The 24,079-nt window shown below is 37.6% G+C and overlaps 1 protein-coding gene across 1 annotated transcript in view; it reads right to left on the reverse strand.

Annotated features, from left to right (window-relative positions):
- Positions 1-24,079, reverse strand: part of LOC117334939 (protein Aster-B-like) — a 74,970-nt gene that overhangs the window by 39,745 nt on the left and 11,146 nt on the right. Inside the window, exon 2 of the mRNA XM_033894798.1 lies at positions 10,940-11,532. Coding sequence (XP_033750689.1) covers positions 10,940-11,070 — 131 coding nt within the window. The 5' untranslated portion in view covers positions 11,071-11,532. The remainder of the gene's footprint in view (positions 1-10,939; positions 11,533-24,079) is intronic.

Below are 24,079 nucleotides of genomic sequence, written 5' to 3' on the forward strand. Positions count from 1 at the left end.
AGACTAAGATCTTATTTGTTTGCCTATACCTGGAGTTGTTCCTATATTCTCTAAGTGCTTCTTTTTCAAAAACTCGTTGACACAACTCCACTACTTGGATTGAATTTCATTACTACCTGTCTTGATAACTGAGTTAAAGCTAAACATTTCAGTAAATTACTGGACATTCCTTCAAAGCATAATCTCTTGAAAGGTCCACAACCTAAAATATCTATGATATAACATAATTTAATATCATGTATTAAATTACCATCAGAGTTAGATTGATTTATAATATTTCATATAGAGGAGGAAATAAAAACAGGAAACAATTTAATTTATGATGACGAGTATACAGTATAGAAAGTGGTGGGATAATACCTAAAATGAACAAATGGCAATAAATCTATCTATAATAGTGGGCATATTGTCAGAAATTCACTGTGCTCTAGTTATGATAGATATCCACATTGGAGGACATGTATCCACATTTGTAAACATAGAGACTAGCTATATAATGTCAGATATCTAGATCTGTAAACATAGAGACTAGCTATGTAATGTCAGATATCTAGATCTGTAAACATAGAGATTAGCTATATAATGTCAGATATCTAGATCTGTAAACATAGAGACTAGCTATATAATGTCAGATATCTAGATCTGTAAACATAGAGACTGGCGACATAATGTCAGATATCTAGATCTGTAAAGATAGAGACTAGCTATATAATGTCAGATATATATCTAGATCTGTAAACATATATACTAGCTATATAATGTCAGATATCTAGATCTGTAAACATAGAGACTGGCTATATAATGTCATATATCTAGATCTGTAAACATAGAGACTAGCTATATAATGTCAGATATCTAGATCTGTAAACATAGAGACTAGCTATGTAATGTCAGATATCTAGATCTGTAAACATAGAGACTAGCTATATAATGTCAGATATATATCTAGATCTGTAAACATAGAGACTAGCTATATAATGTCAGATATCTAGATCTGTAAACATAGAGACTGGCAATATATAATGTCAGATATCTAGATCTGTAAACATAGAGATCTAAAGCTATATAATGTTAGATATCTAGATCTGTAAACATAGAGACTAGCAATATAATGTTAAATATCTAGATCTGTAATGATAGAGATCTAAAGCTATATAATGTCAGATATCTAGATCTGTAAAGATAGAGACTAGCAATATAATGTCAGATATCTAGATCTGTAAACATAGAGACTGGCAATATAATGTCAGATATCTAGATCTGTAAACATGGAGACTAGCTATATAATGTCAGATATCTAGATCTGTAAACATAGAGACTAGCTATATAATGTCAGATATCTAGATCTGTAAACATAGAGACTAGCTATATAATGTCAGATATCTAGATCTGTAAACATAGAGACTAGCTATATAATGTCAGATATCTAGATCTGTTAACATAGAGACTAGCTATATAATGTCAGATATCTAGATCTGTAAACATAGAGACTAGCTATATAATGTCAGATATCTAGATCTGTAAACATAGAGACTAGCTATATAATGTCAGATATCTAGATCTGTAAACATAGAGACTAGCTATATAATGTCAGATATCTAGATCTGTAAACATAGATACTGGCAATATAATGTCAGATATCTAGATCTGTAAACATAGAGACTAGCTATATAATGTAAGATATTTAGATCTGTAAACATAGAGACTGGCTATATAATGTCAGATATCTAGATCTGTAAACATAGAGACTAGCTATATAATGTCAGATATCTAGATCTGTAAACATAGAGACTAGCTATATAATGTCAGATATCTAGATCTGTAAACATAGAGACTAGCTATATAATGTCAGATATCTAGATCTGTAAACATAGAGACTAGCTATATAATGTCAGATATCTAGATATGTAAACATAGAGACTAGCTATATAATGTCAGATATCTAGATCTGTAAACATAGAGATCTAAAGTTATATAATGTCAGATATCTAGATCTGTAAACATAGAGACTGGCAATAAAATGTCAGATATCTAGATCTGTAAACATAGAGATCTAAAGCTATATAATGTCAGATATCTAGATCTGTAAACATAGAGACTGGCAATATAATGTCAGATATCTAGATCTGTAAACATAGAGACTAGCTATATAATGTCAGATATCTAGATCTGTAAACATAGAGACTAGCTATATAATGTCAGATATCTAGATCTGTAAACATAGATACTGGCTTTGTCAGATATCTAGATCTGTAATCATAGAGACTAGCTATATAATGTCAGATATCTAGATCTGTAAACATAGAGACTAGCTATATAATGTCAGATATCTAGATATGTAAACATAGAGACTAGCTATATAATGTCAGATATCTAGATCTGTAAACATAGAGATCTAAAGCTATATAATGTCAGATATCTAGATCTGTAAACATAGAGACTAGTTATATAATGTCAGATATCTAGATCTGTAAACATAGAGACTAGCTATATAATGTCAGATATCTAGATCTGTAAACATAGAGACTGGCTATATAATGTCAGATATCTAGATCTGTAAACATAGAGACTAGCTATATAATGTCAGATATCTAGATCTGTAAACATAAAGACTAGCTATATAATGTCAGATATCTAGATCTGTAAACATAGAGACTAGCTATATAATGTCAGATATCTAGATCTGTAAACATAGAGACTAGCTATATAATGTCAGATATCTAGATCTGTAAACATAAAGACTAGCTATGTAATGTCAGATATCTAGATCTGTAAACATAGAGACTGGCAATATAATGTCAGATATCTAGATATGTAAACATAGAGACTAGCTATATAATGTCAGATATCTAGACCTGTAAACATAGAGACAAGCTATATAATGTCAGATATCTAGATCTGTAAACATAGAGACTGGCAATAAAATGTCAGATATCTAGATCTGTAAACATAGAGATCTAAAGCTATATAATGTCAGATATCTAGATCTGTAAACATAGAGACTGGCAATATAATGTCAGATATCTAGATCTGTAAACATAGAGACTAGCTATATAATGTCAGATATCTAGATCTGTAAACATAGAGACTAGCTATATAATGTCAGATATCTAGATCTGTAAACATAGATACTGGCTTTGTCAGATATCTAGATCTGTAATCATAGAGACTAGCTATATAATGTCAGATATCTAGATCTGTAAACATAGAGACTAGCTATATAATGTCAGATATCTAGATCTGTAAACATAGATACTGGCTTTGTCAGATATCTAGATCTGTAAACATAGAGACTGGCAATATAATGTCAGATATCTAGATCTGTAAACATAGAGACTGGCTATATAATGTCAGATATCTAGATCTGTAAACATAGAGACTGGCTTTGTCAGATATCTAGATCTGTAAACATAGAGACTGGCAATATAATGTCAGATATCTAGATCTGTAAACATAGAGACTGGCAATATAATGTCAGATATCTAGATCTGTAAACATAGAGACTAGCTATATAATGTCAGATATCTAGATATGTAAACATAGAGACTAGCTATATTATGTCAGATATCTAGATCTGTAAACATTGAGACTGGCAATAAAATCTCAAATATCTAGATCTGTTAACATAGAGACTAGTTTTATAATGTCAGATATCTAGATCTGTAAACATAGAGACTAGCTATATAATGTCAGATATCTAGATCTGTAAACATAGAGACTTCAGGCTATGTCAGATATCCAAATAGGAAAACATGGAATTTGGCCATAGAGATTGGATACATCAGATATATATAATCCAGATCTGTATAGATAAAATTGTTTAAGCTAATTGTAAGTAAATCCAGATTGTCAGGTATTCGCTTTCAGCTACTAGCTGATTATCAGAGATTTAATTACCACATTCCAGGTAAACAAACAATGTGCTTGATAATAATTAATGAAGAACATTGGTACAAGACAGAACATCAATATTCCTCTACCTTTAACCCAACTGTAGTGTTCATGATGCAGCTGAATATTCTCCACCAATCAAATTCTTACCCCTTCCTGCCATATCTCCTCAGTTATTCAAAACTCATTAAGTGAACCCAACACACCTCAACATCTCAATTTTAGTGTTGAAACATTAGAGGGACTTTGACTATTGGTTCTCTGTAGGATCAATAGTACACACTTAGCTTACAGTCTCCGGTTTGTTATTTACGTAGAAAGCCTTTTAGGATAGAATAGTAGTTTGAAATATATTCTTTACTTATATATATATAATTATGTATTTTACTATCAGACTTAAGAAACCAAAGTCACAAAAGACAGCCCTTTGCTTTTCTTTACCTAAGCATACTTTACTTACCAAAGAAATTACTATACAGATTTATATGTAAACAATACCTAAAATATGCCTCTTACCGGCTTGTAGTATTGTAATTAAGCTACAATGAAAACATTGACACAATCCCTTATAGATATACTTACAGCATAAACAGTACATTATTCTGATCCATAAGATCTGTCACTGGGATTCCACATCGTACTGATTAAATCCGTAAGTATACATCCAAACATTAGTTCTATGACAACTAGCGGAAGACATTTCAATACTATTTATCCAAATACTGGTTCTATGACAACTAGCGGAAAACACTTCAATGCCGTTTCTCATGATATGATCTTTCTCCTGAGATTTCAACAGAGATTTGGAAAATTGTGAAATATACTCTCTTAATTACACACATGATTTTTTGACTATCCAAATTAAAGCCTTGCCTGATTTCACTCTAAAGCACCTGTATGTTTGTTAGTTCAACAGGTCTCCAATTACATTGTATACATACACATCGTTCCATTAATTGGCAAATTCAATAGGTACGTGGTGTTTATGTCCTATATATAGTTCTATATATAAAACCACACGAGGACTGAAATGTCATTTACAACATTAGGAATCATTCAAACATTGTAACGTGGACATTAATCTCACGTTTTTGCAGTAAAACATTATGAATACACATAAGCAAAATCTATTTCAAAATGTTGAGCTTGAATAGGATTTTGATCAAAGCAGAAATACCATCAATATTGGAAGCTCACAGAATGGACATAATACAACTTCAAACAAAAGGCACCATATATGGGGTGATACAAAGCATGGTTAGCATTCACTTGGTTTGACAGGAAGGATTAGTACAAAAGACATTACACAAGATATCAGTTAATTTAAAAATAAATTGAGAGTAAGCATTTAACAGTAGATCCATTATGAATTGGACTGCACCATACAGTTGTTTTGTCCTGCCGGGACTCGTCAGGGATGGTAATTAAGGGCCTGAAGTGCTCAGGTGACACAGGCGGCAAAAAACAAAACTCAATATATACCAAAAGACCCGATGATTCAATAAATCTGATAGTATTCCATGTTGCATTTCAAAAGAGTATAACTGTGTATATCTGAACCGTGCAACTATTTGATTGAATTAAAGTTTAAGGAACAAAGCCTTAAACAAGTTAACAAGTCACAAGATAAATTATAAAGCCAGCTATTATAGATTTGGGTTGGTGACTCCACTGTTAAGCTCAGGCCATCAGGAACCAGTCCTTTCAGCAGAACAGATCCAGGAGCAGTAGAATATAGATTACTTGATAAATCATACAACCAACAGACTTCAATTTAAATGGCCACAACACTCAACATTCTTATTCAAAGTGAAAGAAAAGCAAAGTAACTGATACAAAAGTACTCTCATACATCAAACCTTTTAATTTTGCAACCACTTTGACCTCTGGCCCACAACCTACTGTATCGCACACAATTACACTCAGCAAATATTAGTGACTTTCAACACAGAAAACGCTTAGGATATTCTTTAAAATATAGCCTCAAGTTTCCAATTTATTTCTTAATATGGAACAATTACATTGGTAAAAGGAGTTGGTACATTGTAAATGTGTGTATCATACACTATAAACTTTTATTTGTGTGTCGGCTCCACATGTTAAATAGTCTGTTTTTATAAATGATTGTTTAGACATTTCTATAAATCTGTGAATGCATATATTTTAGACTTTTTCTACTCATTATAAGTCGAAAACTTAAACAAATCTATATGTATAATGCCAGTTAATCTACATTTGTAACTCTATCTATAACACTTCAATAAATACACTGGAACTTCTATACATCCAGCACAAAAAAGTCAATATAAAACTTCCATACATCCAGCACCAAAATTTCAATACATAACTTCTATACATCTGAATATATAACACCTGTACATCATGAAGTTTTTACTATTTCTGACTACAAACTAATTAACAAAAGGTTGCCCTACATTATATATATTGATTACCCATCAATTACACATCTGACGTACAACAATTTTTTTATTAGCCTGTAACTGAGGATTTGTTTAGTTCCTTGTGGTGGGCAGAAGGCATACAAAATTGATTTCTGATCTTTTACAAAGAAAACCATAGCAGTACTATACCGCTGGCCTAGATCACCCAAGGTGTACCAAATATAAATAGCTTAATATATTTAGTGTAACTGGCAAAGCTCATCTTCAGACCTCTTATAGTTTTAATTTCTTGCACTTACCATGGTATTAAGCGATATTCACATAATAATTATATAGGGATCTGTGTGAAATCACTCAAAGTTAAATATCTGTACTCTATATCAATTAACACAAAACAAATATCTGTACTCTATATCAATTAACACAAAACAAATATCTGTACTCTATATCAATTAACACAAAACAATCAATATTTTAACAACTGCTTTAATGTAATTGTGTTTGCCTTCAAAGAATGACAGATGCTTTTATCAATTGACTAACCATCTGCCACCAGATGCAACTATAACTGTTTATTGTCAATTGTTTGACCTCCAATCAAAACTGATATCTTCTGTGTGATATATGCCATCTTTCTGACAAGCGACAATCCATAACTAAATTAATGTGTGAACTGGCTGTGAACTATTAAAATGTACAAACTAATTAATCTACATGTACTCTGTAATTAATCACCTCACGTCAGAATTCAAGGATGTGTCCTGGACCAGTAAACAGTGAAGGATGTCTTCACTCAGCTCTAAAAGATCAGTTTGGTTGTACATGCAAATACTAAATATTTGAGACCCCAGTGGAAATTGCAGATTACTTGAAGGTTATCCAACCAATTAGAATGAAGTTAAGAAATCACTTGTAAGTTATTAGACAATTAGAACTAAATTAACAAATCACTTGTAAGTTATTTATTAGTCAGAATTAAGATAACACTGGTTACTTAATAGATCATATCACATATTATACTGTACCAATAAAATAGGGTTCAGAGATTACTTCTTAGACTAATTCCGAGTTAGCCAACATTAGTCATGTCGACCAATTTAAAGAATGGGGCAAGTTAAAATATTACTCATCATGGTCAGACCAATAAGAATTAAACTGGCACATCATGTGATGTGTTTTCACCAAACAGAAGGAGTTCAACTTGATTACTTAGACCAACAAGCATACTGGGTATTGTATTGCTAAGTATTAAGTGTCCCCTAACCGTTCCCTACTGTCCCTCACTAAAAATAGCAACAGTGAACTTGACCTTGACCCCAAAACCTGAAACTCAAACTTGTCTGAGAAATGATGGTCCTTTATCATTGTGTGAAGTTTGTTCAAAATCCCTCAAGTAATGGAGCTGCTAATGCATTTACAAACTTCGGCGTTACGTACAGATGCATATACCTACAACATGGGCGAGAGGGAACCTATAGTTCCCATGTTTCACCGGTAGGAAACGTACATATATATAATTAAATAAGAAGAATAAATCAAGACACCACCCAGAAAACAATTTTCTCTCACAGCTCGCCATGTATGATAGAGTTAGCCCATGTAAGATAGCTATGTAGTGACGTAGTATTTTATCAAAAAAAATGACTGAAGAATGAAAAGTATGGTGTATTCCGTAAAATGATCAAGTATTTGGAAGTGCAAATCAATTTTAAGTAAAATTGGAAAAACGATTTTTGCATTGATTTTTCAAAGTATTGTTAATAGAACTTCTTTTTCTTGGATGTTGACAATCTGATCACATTTATAGGCATTTGGGGGGGAAAAAAATCAAATAAAGAAAAATATGAAGAAAATGGATGGTTGAGAGACATTTTTACCAGTGATATGAGAGAAAAAGACTCTTTCATTATATGTGTGTATGTAGGATAGGGATATTCCACCCTTGGGATCACAAAATGTGGTGAAACCTCATTTTGTGAACCTTCAGCTGGAATATCCATATCCTACATACATACCGGTAGATGTGAAAGAGTCTAAATAATAAGAATATTCATACATGTACCTGCAGTGGGATGGGGGAGAGGGAGCAGAAGCAGGAGTCAATAAGAATCAACAGATCCTTGGGATGAAGGACAGGACCAGGGAACTATATATATAAAGACTCAATAGAAACAGGGGAAGCAGCAAACTTGAAGATTCAGTAGATCTAGAGGGGGTAGAGGACACCAGAATCTTTAGATCCGTACAGGGGAGACAGAATACAAAAACTCAGAACTATATACAGATGAAAACAAGACAAGAATCGACAGATCTCTGCAGACGAGAGCAGAAAACCAGGATCAATCATGATACACTTACTACGTGGTGTCATGCAGAGTTTTGTATTGATTAAATCAACAGGCACTTCAGTCTCGATAAAGGAAACACATAAATCTCGATCAAGTGACGTATCTGGACTAAAAACAATAACTGCTAAACATTAATTGTACCTAATGCCTGAATTTATATTCTGTATAGTCATTATTTCCACTAAGTTTAGGCAAAAACATTTATGAAAACTTTATTTTTTGGAAATAAAATGGTCATGATGGCCCGGCAGCCATCATCCAACATCAGAGCTATATTCACTATATTTACATGTGGGTTTAATCTCATGGGTACTCTGGTTTCCTCCCACAGTAACAGCTTCATATTCTTCCATCAGGGCCAACAAGTGTGATTAATATATGTTGGTATATTTTGTTTTGCAATTGTAAAATAAATCGAGTTTACATCTATAGACTATATCCACCATAGTTTTACAAAACATTTCAAGAGAATTGCTGTTGAAGTCAAGAAATAAAATGTTAAGATGCTTTTCTTAGTCAGTAAAATTTGAATCAACTACAAAACATTGATTGGTCTGACTGATATATATATATACATGTACCTGATTGTTTCCTCAAAGCTTGCCCTAATCATTTGAGTAGTATTTTTAATTTAACCATTTTCAAAATGGCACTAATAGCATAAATACTGTTTTTATTATCTTATTTCCAGAAAATGATTGTGAACATTTCAGATGCAAAGTAATGAAATGTTGCAGGATTCCAGCATTTCTCACGATATGAACATGTCATGACTCATCCAATACAAGATTGACCTGATGCAATTAGGTGAGCTGGGGTGCTGCAATTCTTCACTGTAACTATAAAAGGGTGCAGATGTACCCCTGAGTGTGATCTGTGTAACCGCCAATTCAATCAACCAGCATCTTTTGATTTGCATATACTTTATCATTGTAAATCAATAAAGATTTCATGAATATTCCTCTTTGTGATCAAGATCAAAGCATTGTCAACCAAGTAGTATTTAGAGAACAACTGCAATCCAGAACAGCTGCTTAGAGTTGCGTACAATGCTAAAGAAGTTCAGTATTTTGACATTTCAACCACAATAATAACAGTTCATGAATAAAAGATATGCTCTACTTGTACAAACTAAGTGAGCTACAGATATATATTGTTTGTTTTGAATTAGAGTCAAGTATGCAGGGAGTTCATCAAAGAGGGACTTTTCCGTTTTCAGTACTGTAGAGATTTGTTTTTCTCAAATTTTAGAATATTCATGAGACTGTATAAGAGCATTGTCAGATACCCACGGTTGATTGCACTATGCTATTCTACACTTATGTGTAGCTAATTCATGGTTGATTGCACTATGCTATTCTACACTTATGTGTAGCTAATTCATGGTTGATTGCACTATGCTATTCTACACTTATGTGTAGCTAATTCATGGTTGATTGCACTATGCTATTCTACACTTATGTGTAGCTAATTCATGGTTGATTGCACTATGCTATACACTTATGTGTAGCTAATTCATGGTTGATTGCATTATGCTATGCTACACTTATGTGTAGTGTAGCATATAGTGCAATCAACCGTGAGTATTCCAAGATTGTAAAAGTGATCCCAGAAAGATTACTACCAAAATCTGACATATGGAAGAACACCTCCTGTGGGGGTTATATAAGTTCAAAGGGCGGCAACTCTGTCAGAAAGGGGAAAATGACAGGAAGCATGTACCAGAGACATGATATTACATATTCATCTGATAAATTTCAACTCATTTTCTGTAGGCATGACCAAAAAAATGAGAAAGCCGGGCAGACTTTTGATACATGGTATATATTTACCAAATTAACACTTAATCTAATGCTGGTGGTGGAGTAATGATAAATGTCCAACCCTTTTTTGAAGAACCACATAATTTCGTAATCAGCACCTTGCACCTCACAGTCCCACCCTCATAAACAGGGATACTCCTGACCTCACAGTCCCACCCTCCTACACAGGGATACCCCTGACCTTGCATTTTAGGGTAACCGTCTCTGCTAAAATTCTCTCCAAACTTAACACCTTGTAGTCATAACCAACACTCCTACAAAATAACCCTCCCCCCCCCCCCCCAACTGAGTCACAACATGAATTTATTTATAACCTTCCTCCCTTTATATCTAAGTGTTAAGTAGAAATAGGTGAATCAATGATTAGTATAACATATATGGTCAAAACTTACAGAGACTAATAGCAAAGCAATGATAAACCTTTTAAAAGATACTGTGTAGAAACTGATGATCGTGTGATAAGGTACAACCTTACCTGATGGAGGGCGACCGTGACTCGTGAGTGCCGCTACTGTTAGACTGTATGACATCATTGTCTTTCCTCCTGTTGGGAGTCAGGGCTGCCTCCCCATTGCTAGGCCACAGTGGACTGACGGTGGCCATCATTATCAACCAAATAACGATGGTGGCATCACTATCTAGCTAATGACGATTCGACATATGGAGAGGGTGTGAATACACTTCCTGTTAACACGCTCGTGTCTCCAACCCTCGGTCAGATCATGCCAAAGGTCTGGGATTCCCCGCATTGCAACACATTCATGAAGCCTACAAGCAGTACACACTCTTGAGCACAGGCTTAGTCTCGATATCAGATGAATAGCAACTGTTTAGAAGATTTGAAGCGTATCAATAGAAGCGTATTGCTCGAGAGTGATATGTTTCCTGGTTTCAATGATGTATGTTAGCTTGGTTGCATGTCCATTTACATCCAATATTTCCAAGTATCTGCCTCACTGATGAATCGTCAATGAATGGTTGTACACTAATAACCCTGGCAGACGACAGTGACGACTGGAAACTGTAGGCTGGTGGTGGTGGTAACTCGGTGTGTCTCCGTTTGAAGGCCTGTAAAATATAATACAGTCACATGAGACTTACCATCAAACATTGGACAGTTTATTGATTTATAAGAACCAGTTGTGAGGTGAAATCATTGACAGAAATATCTGTTTTCTGCCAATAGACAAGTCTACAAAATATAGCCCCTATCCTTCTACTGTTAAAATAGCATTATTCAATCCACTGCACAGCATGGAAACATAATCTAATTTCATTCGGAATTTGGTACTTTCCAGGAAACGACTCAATTCTACTGGCTGGTACAATCGGATCTATATATAATAGTGTTATGTGCCTATATCATGAAATAGTAACATAATTATCACAAGCTATCTAGATTAAATGTAGTTGATTTTAAACAAAACAATTGTCTAGCATTATTTCTATATATCACCCTACTGCTGGCACAGCTATTAATGTTAATCTCTTTCTACAGCAAAACACACTCTGGCTTAACCCTGAAGTCTCCCAGATTACAAATCAAATGGAACACACTCACACTAAAAATTTTATAGGCATGACTTTTATAAACTATAAACTCTTTTCCTTCCCCCATAAATAAATAAAATTGAATAAATATTGTGATATAACACGGAAGAAAATGAACGGAGGATCTCAAGCCGAGTAAAAACCAGTAAACCTAAGATAAGTTTAAAATGTGTGCATCATGTTCATCAAAGTACAAGTAGAATGATTTTGGGATAAAACCACTCCTGTTATTGTGTTTGTACAGGTCCAAGTGATTACACGGCTATCAGTGGGCAGCTCAACTCTCTATGACTCAGAGTCCCAGAGCTGTGTTCATTTCCTTTTGTCCTCTAGCTTTGTAATTAAAGCAGTGTCCTTGGTTACAGGACAAGATGACCTCTGTAACCGTCAACATAAGTAGAGGTCAAATACACATTTGGAGATGTTATGTTTTTTTCTTGTACCTAATTATACTTATACAATATTGCAATCCCGAGCTTTAGTGAATTAAGAATGACATATCTTCGTAATCCTAATGACCGTGTTGACATTTTATTGACCTTTCACCCTTGACAGACCTGAAAGTTGACCTTTGACCTTGACACAGTATCTAAGAAGCAGATTTTACTGCTATTCTAAATAATGTATTCAAGTCCACTCTTCTGGTGATTTTATTTTTGATACATCTGACTCCTGCTATGTTTTAAATATCTAGGAATAGATAGGTATATTTTTATTAGCTCTATATTAAAGAAATACCTACTGCTTTCTCACATATCATTAGCCATGTTGACATTTTACCTTACAGCCACAGGGTATATAAAGATAGACAATAACCCTATATACCAAGAAAATATTTGAACTGCTGTCATGATCATAACATTCTTATAATGCATCAGAACTCCTAAACAATCTCGAGTTTCAAATATAACTAACCCTTGTTTGGACTAGTAGTATTATCAAGATATCATTATTTGAGAACATTTTAATAGGTCATCCCGCCATCACCAAATGATGAAGACTGGCAAAATATATGGATATAAGGTCTTAACAGGACATTGGGTCTTACATATATCAGAAAACAATTAAACCAATCATTAATCTGAAGCATTCGCAACTGCAGCTGTATACTTAGGTCTACAACTGGTGATGGAAGCCCAACAACTGTAAACCAAGGTCTACCACATACAATAAGAGACTAATAGCCCATGGGGCCAGGTCTAGCTACCCCATACAACAGGGGACTGATAACCCAGGTCTACCACCTACAACAGGGGACTGATAACCCAGGTCTACCACATACAACAGGACACTGATAACCCTGGTCTACCACCTACAACAGGGGACTCATAACCCAGGTCTACCACCTTCAACAGGGGACTGATAACCCAGGTCTACCACCTACAACAGGGGACTGATAACCCAGGTCTACCACCTACAACAGGGGACTCATAACCCAGGTCTACCACCTTCAACAGGGGACTAATAACCCAGGTCTACCACCTACAACAGGACACAGATAACCCAGGTCTACCACCTACAACAGGGGACTGATAACCCTGGTCTACCACCTACAACAGGGGACTGATAACCCTGGTCTACAACCTACAACAGGGGACTGATAACCCAGGTCTACCACCTACAACAGGGGACTGATAACCCAGGTCTACCACCTACAACAGGGGACTGATAACCCAGGTCTACCACCTACAACAGGGGACTGATAACCCAGGTCTACCACCTACAACAGGAGACCGATAACCCAGGTCTACCACCTACAACAGGGGACTGATAACCCAGGTCTACCACCTATAACAGGGGACTGATAACCCAGGTCTACCACCTACAACAGGGGACTGATAACCCAGGTCTACCACATACAACAGGGGACTGATAACCCAGGTCTACCACCTTCAACAGGGGACCGATAACCCAGGTCTACCACATACAACAGGGGACTGATAACCCAGGTCTACCACCTACAACAGGGGACTGATAACCCAGGTCTACCACCTACAACAGGGGACTGATAACCCAGGTCTACCACCTACAACAGGGGACTGAAAACCCAGGTCTACCACCTACAACAGGAGACTGATAACCCAGGTCTACCACCTACAACAGGGGACTGATAACCCAGGTCTACCACCTACAACAGGGGACTGATAACCCAGGTCTACCACCTTCAACAGGAGACTGATAACCCAGGTCTACCATACAACAGGACACTGATAACCCAGGTCTACCACCTACAACAGGACACTGATAACCCAGGTCTACCACCTACAACAGGGGACTGAAAACCCAGGTCTACCACATACAACAGGACACTGATAACCCAGGTCTACCACCTACAACAGGAGACTGATAACCCAGGTCTACCACCTACAACAGGGGACTGATAACCCAGGTCTACCACCTACAACAGGAGACTGATAACCCTGGTCTACCACCTACAACAGGGGACTGATAACCCAGGTCTACCACCTACAACAGGGGACTGATAACCCAGGTCTACCACCTACAACAGGGGACTGAAAACCCAGGTCTACCACCTACAACAGGGGACTGATAACCCAGGTCTACCACCTACAACAGGACACTGATAACCCAGGTCTACCACCTACAACAGGGGACTGATAACCCAGGTCTGTCACATACAACAGAACACTGATAACCCAGGTCTACCACCTACAACAGGGGACTGATAACCCAGGTCTACCACCTACAACAGGGGACTGATAACCTAGGTCTACCACCTACAACAGGGGACTGATAACCCAGGTCTACCACCTACAACAGGGGACTCATAACCCAGGTCTACCACCTTCAACAGGGGACTAATAACCCAGGTCTACCACCTACAACAGGACACAGATAACCCAGGTATACCACCTACAACAGAACACTGATAACCCTGGTCTACCACCTACAACAGGGGACTGATAACCCTGGTCTACAACCTACAACAGGGGACTGATAACTCAGGTCTACCACCTACAACAGGGGACTGATAACCCAGGTCTACCACCTACAACAGGGGACTGATAACCCAGGTCTACCACCTTCAACAGGGGACCGATAACCCAGGTCTACCACCTACAACAGGGGATTGATAACCCAGGTCTACCACCTACAACAGGGGACTGATAACCCAGGTCTACCACCTAAAACAGGGGACTGATAACCCAGGTCTACCACCTACAATGGAGTTTAATTTGAGAACTCTGGTCTATGATGGCATTGACAGCCCGAGAACCAAAAGCCTCTGTCTGATGTGGAGTAGAATATGGATATGATATATAAACACAGTTTGAACAATCCAGTGTTGTATTGTTCATTTGTTTTATATTAGACAGACTCTGGATACAATCTGTTGACTCCATTTATTGCCTTTTTAACTCCGTTTTGTACCTGATAGCAATCAGGTAAGCCTCATTAATTCTGGCTAGGTTGGGATGTATACAGCATAAATCCTATGGGAGAGCCTTTTCATTACAGGTGTTTCTAAGAGCAGATCCCACAGTGTGTCAAAGTGAAAACTAATATGTTACCAAAACATTTCCATGAGAACCAGATACCAAACCAGAGTCCTACATCAGCAAAGCTAAATATATATATATATATATATATACACCTTAAAATACAGTAACTTAATTATTACCTCCCCATTATGTTATTGATTGTATTACGTCATAATGTTGTTACTAAGCATTAAAAAGTAATCGCCTGAAGATAGCCGATACACGGCTTGAAAACGTTAGCGATATTCAACCGGAATTGCCTTGTTGTGTCATTTATGTTTACATATATATACAGGTATATACTATAAATAAATATCAGGAAATTTTAAATATCTTAAAAGATCAACATCTGCTGGCCAAGTCTCCTGATTCAAACAATTGTACCAACTGGAATCTATCTGATATTGTAACTTCTTCTGAGTAGCTGTGCACCAAACCTTTAAACAGACCGGCAACACCTCCCAATGTGTTGTACTGGACCAAAACCTTTAAACAGACCAACAACACCTCCCGATGTGTTGTACTGGACCCAACCTTTAAACACACCAACAACACCTCCCGATGTGTTGTACTGGACCGAACCTTTAAACAGATCAACAACACCTCCCGATGTGTTGTACGGGACCGAACCTTTAAACAGATCCACAACACCTCTTGATGTGTTGTACTGGACCAAACCTTTAAACAGACCAACAACACCTCCCGATGTGTTATACTGAACCAAACCTTTAAACAGACCAACAACACCTCCCGATGTGTTGTACAGGACCGAACCTTTAAACAGATCAACAACACCTCCCGATGTGTTGTACTGGACAGAACTTTTAAACAGACCAACAACACCTCCCGATGTGTTGTACGGGACCGAACCTTTAAACAGATCAACAACACCTCCCGATGTGTTGTAAGGGACCGAACCTTTAAACAGATCAACAACACCTCCTGATGTGTTATACGGGACCGAACCTTTAAACAGACCAACAACACCTCCCGATGTGTTATACTGGACCGAACCTTTAAACAGACCAACAACACCTCCCGATGTGTTGTACTGGACAGAACCTTTAAACAGACCAACACCTCCCGATGTGTTGTACTGGACCAAACCTTTAAACAGATCAACAACACCTCCCAATGTGTTGTACGGGACCGAACCTTTAAACAGACCAACACCTCCCGATGTGTTGTACTTGACCGAACCTTTAAACAGATCAACAACACCTCCCGATGTGTTGTACAGGACTGAACCTTTAAACAGACCAACAACACCTGCCGATGTGTTGTACTGGACCGAACCTTTAAACAGACCAACAACACCTCCCGATGTGTTGTACTGGACCGAACCTTTAAACAGACCAACAACACCTCCCGATGTGTTATACTGAACCGAACCTTTAAACAGATCAACAACACCTCCCGATGTGTCATACTGGACCGAACCTTTAAACAGACCAACAACACCTCCCGATTTGTTGTACGGGACCAAACTTTTAAACAGACCAGCAACACCTCCCGATGTGTTGTACGGGACCGAACCTTTAAACAGATCCACAACACCTCCCGATGTGTTGTACTGGACCGCACCTTTAAAAAGACCAACAACACCTCCCGATGTGTTCTACTGGACCCAATCTTTAAACAGACCAACACCTCCCAATGTGTTATACTGGACCGAACCTTTAAACAGATCAACAACATCTCCCGATGTGTTATACTGGACCGAACCTTTAAACAGACCAACAACACCTCCCGATGTGCTGTAAGGGACTGAACCTTTAAACAGACCAACAACACCTCCCGATGTGTTAACTAACAGGTGCTTATGGACCATCATCACATGAGCTCTTGCATTATAAATGACACAGACAAACTTTATCATTGTATCTTTGTGTACTAATCAATGTATTTGAAGTAAGTTACTAGCAAACAAAACATCAACAAGAAATTATACAGCATGTACAGGAAATAAAGTAAGAAGAAGGAAGTTGTTTCCACCCTGATCACAGCGGTAAATCGTATGTATGCCTGACGATGATCAAAATCCATCATGTGAGAAGGTGAGGTTGCTTTGATAGGAATAGAATTGTGACAGGTCTAGATATTGTGAGAAGATGAAATCTGTGTTTGTGAGAAGGAATCTGTGCATAGAGGTTGAGATCCGTGTATAAAGCATGAGAAGATCTGGACCATGTAAAACAAGGGAAAGATTCCTGTGAGAGGGTCAGATCTGTGTAGGAGAAGGCAAGATCTGTACGAGAGAGGGTCAGATCTGTGTGGAGGAGGCAAGATCTGTACGAGAGAGGGTCAGATCTGTGTAGGAGAAGGCAAGATCTGTACGAGAGAGGGTTAGACCTGTGTAGGAGAAGGCAAGATCTGTACGAGAGAGGGTCAGATCTGTGTGGAGAAGGCATTGTTTAGATCTGTACGAGAGAGGGTTAGATCTGTACGAGAGAGGGTTAGATCTGTGTGGAGAAGGCAAGATCTGTACAAGAGAGGGTTAGATCTGTGTGGAGAAGGCAAGATCTGTACGAGAGAGGGTCAGATCTATGTGGAGAAGGCAAGATCTGTACGAGAGAGGGTCAGATCTGTGTGGCGAAGGCATTGTTTAGATCTGTACGAGAGAGGGTTAGATCTGTACGAGAGAGGGTTAGATCTGTACGAGAGAGGGTTAGATCTGTGTGGAGAAGGCAAGATCTGTACAAGAGAGGGTTAGATCTGTACGAGAGAGGGTTAGATCTGTACGAGAGAGGGTTAGATCTGTGTGGAGAAGGCAAGATCTGTACAAGAGAGGGTTAGATCTGTGTGGAGAAGGCAAGATCTGTACGAGAGAGGGTCAGATCTGTGTGGCGAAGGCATTGTTTAGATCTGTACGAGAGAGGGTTAGATCTGTACGAGAGAGGGTTAGATCTGTGTGGAGAAGGCATTGTTTAGATCTGTACGAGAGAGGGTTAGACCTGTGTGGAGAAGGTAAGATCTGTACGAGAGGGGGTTAGATCTGTGTGGAGAAGGCAAGATCTGTACGAGAGAGGGTTAGACCTGTGTAGGAGAAGGCAAGATCTGTACGAGAGAGGGTTAGATCTGTGTGGAGAAGGCATTGTTTAGATCTGTACGAGAGAGGGTTAGACCTGTGTGGAGAAGGTAAGATCTGTACGAGAGGGGGTTAGATCTGTGTGGAGAAGGCAAGATCTGTACGAGAGAGGGTTAGACCTCTGTGGAGAAAGGCAACATCTGTGCGAGAGAGGGTTAGATCTGTGTGGAGAAGGCAAGATCTGTACGAGAGGGGGTTAGATCTGTGTGGAGAAGGCAAGATCTATATGAGAGAGGGTTAGACCTGTGTGGAGAAGGCAAGATCTGTACGAGAGAGGGTTAGATCTGTGTGGAGAAGGCAAGATCTGTACGAGAGAGGGTTAGACCTGTGTAGGAGAAGGCAAGATCTGTACGAGAGGGGTTAGATCTGTGTGGAGAAAGCAAGATCTGTACGAGAGAGGGTTAGATCTGTGTGGAGAAGGCAAATCTGTACGAGAGAGGTTTAGATCTGTGTGGAGAAGGCAAGATCTGTACGAGAGAGGGTTACACCTGTGTGGAGAAAGGCAACATCTGTACGAGAGGGTTAGATCTGTGTGGAGAAGGCAAGATCTATACGAGAGAGGGTTAGACCTGTGTGGAGAAGGCAAGATCTGTACGAGAGAGGGTTAGATCTGTGTGGAGAAGGCAAGATCTGTACGAGAGAGGGTTAGACCTGTGTAGGAGAAGGCAAGATCTGTACGAGAGAGGGTTAGATCTGTGTGGAGAAGGCAAGATCTGTATGAGAGAGGGTTAGACCTGTGTGGAGAAAGGCAACATCTGTACGAGAGGGTTAGATCTGTGTGGAGAAGGCATTGTTTGGATATGTGCGAGAGAGGGTTAGATCTGTGTGGAGAAGGCAAGATCTGTACGAGAGAGGGTCAGATCTGTGTGGAGAAGGCAAGATCTGTACGAGAGAGGGTCAGATCTGTGTGGAGAAGGCAAGATCTGTACGAGAGAGGGTTAGATCTGTGTGGAGAAGGCAAGATCTGTACGAGAGAGGGTTAGACCTGTGTGGAGAAGGCATTGTTTAGATCTGTGCGAGAGAGGGTTAGATCTGTGTGGAGAAGGCATTGTTTAGATCTGTGCGAGAGAGGGTTAGACCTGTGTGGAGAAGGCATTGTTTAGATCTGTGCGAGAGAGGGTTAGATCTGTGTGGAGAAGGCAAGATCTGTGCGAGAGAGGGTTAGACCTGTGTGGAGAAGGCAAGATCTGTATGAGAGAGGGTTAGATCTGTGTGGAGAAGGCAAGATCTGTACAAGAGAGGGTTAGATCTGTGTGGAGAAGGCAAGATCTGTACGAGAGAGGGTCAGATCTGTGTGGAGAAGTTACGATCTCAGTGTAGGATCCGGAGATGGCAAGATCTATGTGTGGGTGAGGTAAGATATGCATAAACAGCATGTATTTGTTGCAAATGAAATGTAAAGAAACTTGTATTTTTACTATACATCTCATTTGAACTTGCCACAAGCTTGGTACAATTTTTTTTTTAAATGAAAAACTCAGATGAGTCATTTCATATTGAATCTCATATGAAATGAAAACACATCACGATGTTAATATCAATCACAGAGCTTTAGTATAATCCTGTGTGTCAACTGTACAATATGCTGCCAAGTGTTACCTGAGTATGATGTAATCGAGTCTGACCATGTGTTTACATACTGACAGTTAAATATACATCAACTGCACGATACATTACCAAACGCCACTTATATTCACAACATTGGACAGCTAGGTTTCACAAATAATAAAACAATAAAGACTCTATTCCATGAAAATAGAACATATCCCTCATAAGGACAGGATTATTGAGCAATGGATATACCCATTTAAATCTAAAGCTATATTGATAAAAGAAGAGGTCAAATTGGCCAGCATCACTGACCTGGTATTAACTTCATTAATGATTATCTGCTTTCCAGTTACTCAAAAGAATTTGATTCTAGGCCTTTCTGTCCATCAGAAGAAGTTCATTGAATGTTTAAACAAATTTGACCCCTGCAGCATTGAATATGAGTCAAGATCATTTCTTTTCCTAAACTTTGTGAGGCTACAATAATGGACCCTTTCAACCAAATGTGATTGAAGGCCTTTTGGTTTGTGCAAGAAATCATATGAATTTTTAATAAATTTGGATACGGTTCAAGGTTATTTATTACATTTTTACCAGTGAAATATCAAAAATTATTCATTCTATAAAACTGATATTTCACATATTTTTCACTAGTGAAAAATATCACTTTTGCTGATTTGACCAATCAAATTAATGATTAGAAAATACCAAAATAATTGACCAATCAGAATGCCCGACATATATGTCAGCACCTGGACAGGGGAAACTACTTTTTTTGTTTACAAATTATCGCTGTAGGCCTAGTTAGCATACGGGGTAGGGTTTTCGTTGATAAAAAATGTAATAAACAGATAATCTAACAGTGTCTTCAGTAATACCAAATATATTTCAATCGTGTGGCTAATATTTTGATATTTTTCACGAGTGCTGCGCACTCGTGAAAAATATCAAAATATTAGCCCCACTCGTGAAATATATTTGGTATTACTGAAGACACTGTTAGATATCCTCTATTTCTTTTTGCAAACTTTGTTTTGCTGCATCATATTTATTCCAGGAACATGCTATACAAATATCACGATTCACAGTATTTTGGTTTTTGAGAACAAGTTGTTGAAAAACACCATATGGATGACAGATGGACAGATGATGGACAAATGATGGACAGTGCACCACAGAATAAGCCTCTGGCTAGGTAACTAAAAAATGCTTAATGTAAATACATGTAAATATTGATCGAAATAAAAATGATAAGATCTATCATATACCTACAGGACTGCTGTCACTGAGGGGGATCAATGTTATACATTTGATATGAAGTACCGGGTGTCGTCATATTAATATGATAGCACCAAAGCCGAGCACAAAACAGTAAACACGCTTCTCTTTGAGGTAAATCAATGCATGTTAATGTACACTACATAGGTCATGATGTTGCTGAGTATACAGTTCTTATAAATGATGAACACTGTATAAGCCATTCATGATTACACTTTCAATTTCTCATAATATTTTAGAAAGAGTATGTGAACTTCATCAATCAAATCCTGGACCTGCAGGAAAATATCTGATAAAATATAATCTCAACATAATGCTAAAACCTACAGTCATTTTCTGTGCAAGATGAACTTAAAAACATATTTGGTAAATGACCTTCAATTGCTTTCATTAACTTTTTTACCCTATACACTGGTATAAAGTACACAGAACTACAGTACAAACAATCAATTTGCCTAAAATACATTCGGTTACAAATATAGATGGGTTTATATATATATACTTTAGTCCACGTCACAATGTGCCTGTCAACTCAATAGTTCTAACACAAACAATTCGATCTGTCATTATCCTGTATAAAAGCAAGCTATAGATATCCGGTAAAAATCAATATTCTCCTCTGAAATATTGTCATAATCAAAGCAATTGTATATCCTTCTTGAAAACCTGTAGCTGAAGTCAGAACATCGAACATTTCTACTTACTGTCAGTTTTATTTAAAGGCCGAACACCTAAGAAAACAACCCTCCTGGCTTGGTCAAACAAATTGTCCATATTCTTAGCAGGAGTCATTAATGATTGATTTGGTGGTTGGTGGTTACTAAAGTACTTTATCCCCTGCTCCCTCCCAGTATACCTGGTAACCTCTATGACTTTTCAGCAGATATCTTTTCATTATTTTAACAAGTTTGACCTGTGACCTTGAGTATTAGTCAAGGTAATGCCTTTTTGCAAACTTTGTAGCATTCAATACCAGTAAGCTACTCAGGTTTCATGGATACCATGACTCTAAGCCAAAATGTTTTACAGCAGAAGTTGTTCTATAGTTTTAATGTAAGTTATTGATTGTTGTGATATAGAATAAGGGTCAAGGAAATTTTCTTTCATAGGTTGAATTGAAAGTTTTCGGTCAATTGGGTGTAATCTTTGTTTAAGGGGCCAAGTAACAAAGGCCAATAGTTGATATTTATAGACTTAATTTTACATATAATTTATATTCTCCTGTATAGTATCTAATATTTCATCAACAGTAGATATCTGGGCCCAGGATCATGAAACAAACTTAAGTCTAAAATTGTCTGAAGAACTGATTTATCCAATCACAGATAACGTCATAAAAAGTAACATCATATCTGATTGGGTAAGCAAATAATTAAGTCTAAAATTGTTTCCAGATCCAGGAGCCAGGTAATTAAGACAATGCTGGCCCAATACAACGTCAACACAACCATGCTGTGAAGATGTTTATATGGTATAAATATTCAGATGAAGGCATTGAACAAAAGTACACCTATCAATATCAATCATCAAAGACAGAAACAGCACTTGTCCAGATGCTAGTCCCTCCTCTGACATACCTCTGAGTATAATTAGGATACAATATATCTTCTCAGGGTTTTCTTGTCAACTTGATTTCATCGGAGACATCACAGGTTCAGTTAGTAACTGGGTTCATATTTAGCTCTTATTGACACTAGCTGGCAAAACCAACACAGAAAACAACCCTGTGTTCTATATAGTAACATGGGACGTTTTGTTCAATTTGTTCAATAAAACCCCAGTGTTAAGGAAAGTCACTGGGTAATAGCAAGAAGTCAAATCCATTCATACAGTATAACTGGAGTGTCCTGAAAGGTATCAGACCAATAGGAGCCCAGACAATTCATACAGTATAACTGGAGTGTCCTGAAAGGTACCAGACCAATAGGAAGGAGCCAAGACAATTCATACAGTATAACTGGAGTGTCCTGAAAGGTATCAGACCAATAGGAAGGAGCCCAGACAATTCATACAGTATAACTGGAGTGTCCTGAAAGGTACCAGACCAATAGGAAGGAGCCCAGACAATTCATACAGTATAACTGGAGTGTCCTGAAAGGTACCAGACCAATAGGAAGGAGCCCAGACAATTCATACAGTATAACTGGAGTGTCCTGAAAGGTACCAGACCAATAGGAGCCCAGACAATTCATACAGTATAACTGGAGTGTCCCCGGAAGGTTACAGAACAATAGGAGGAAGTGAAGACAATTCATACACTATGATAATGAGTGTCCTGGAAAGTTACAGAGCAATAGGAGAAGTGAAGACAATTCATACAGTATAAACACTGATTGTCCGGGAAGGTTACAGAACAATAGGAAGGAGCCCAGACAATGGAAGGTTACAGAACAATAGGAAGGAGCCCAGACAATTCATACAGTATATTATTGAGTGTCCCCGGAAGGTTATAAACAATAGGAGGAAGTGAATACAATTCATACAGTATAAACACTGATTGTTCGGGAAGGTTACAGAACAATAGGAGCCCAGACAATTCATACAGTATATTATTGAGTGTCCCCGGAAGGTTACAGAACAATAGGAGGAAGTGAAGACAATTCATACAGTGTAAACACTGATTGTCCGGGAAGGTTACAGAGCA

This window comes from Pecten maximus, chromosome 9 (genome assembly GCF_902652985.1).
Source record: "Pecten maximus chromosome 9, xPecMax1.1, whole genome shotgun sequence".
Taxonomy (NCBI): domain Eukaryota; kingdom Metazoa; phylum Mollusca; class Bivalvia; order Pectinida; family Pectinidae; genus Pecten; species Pecten maximus.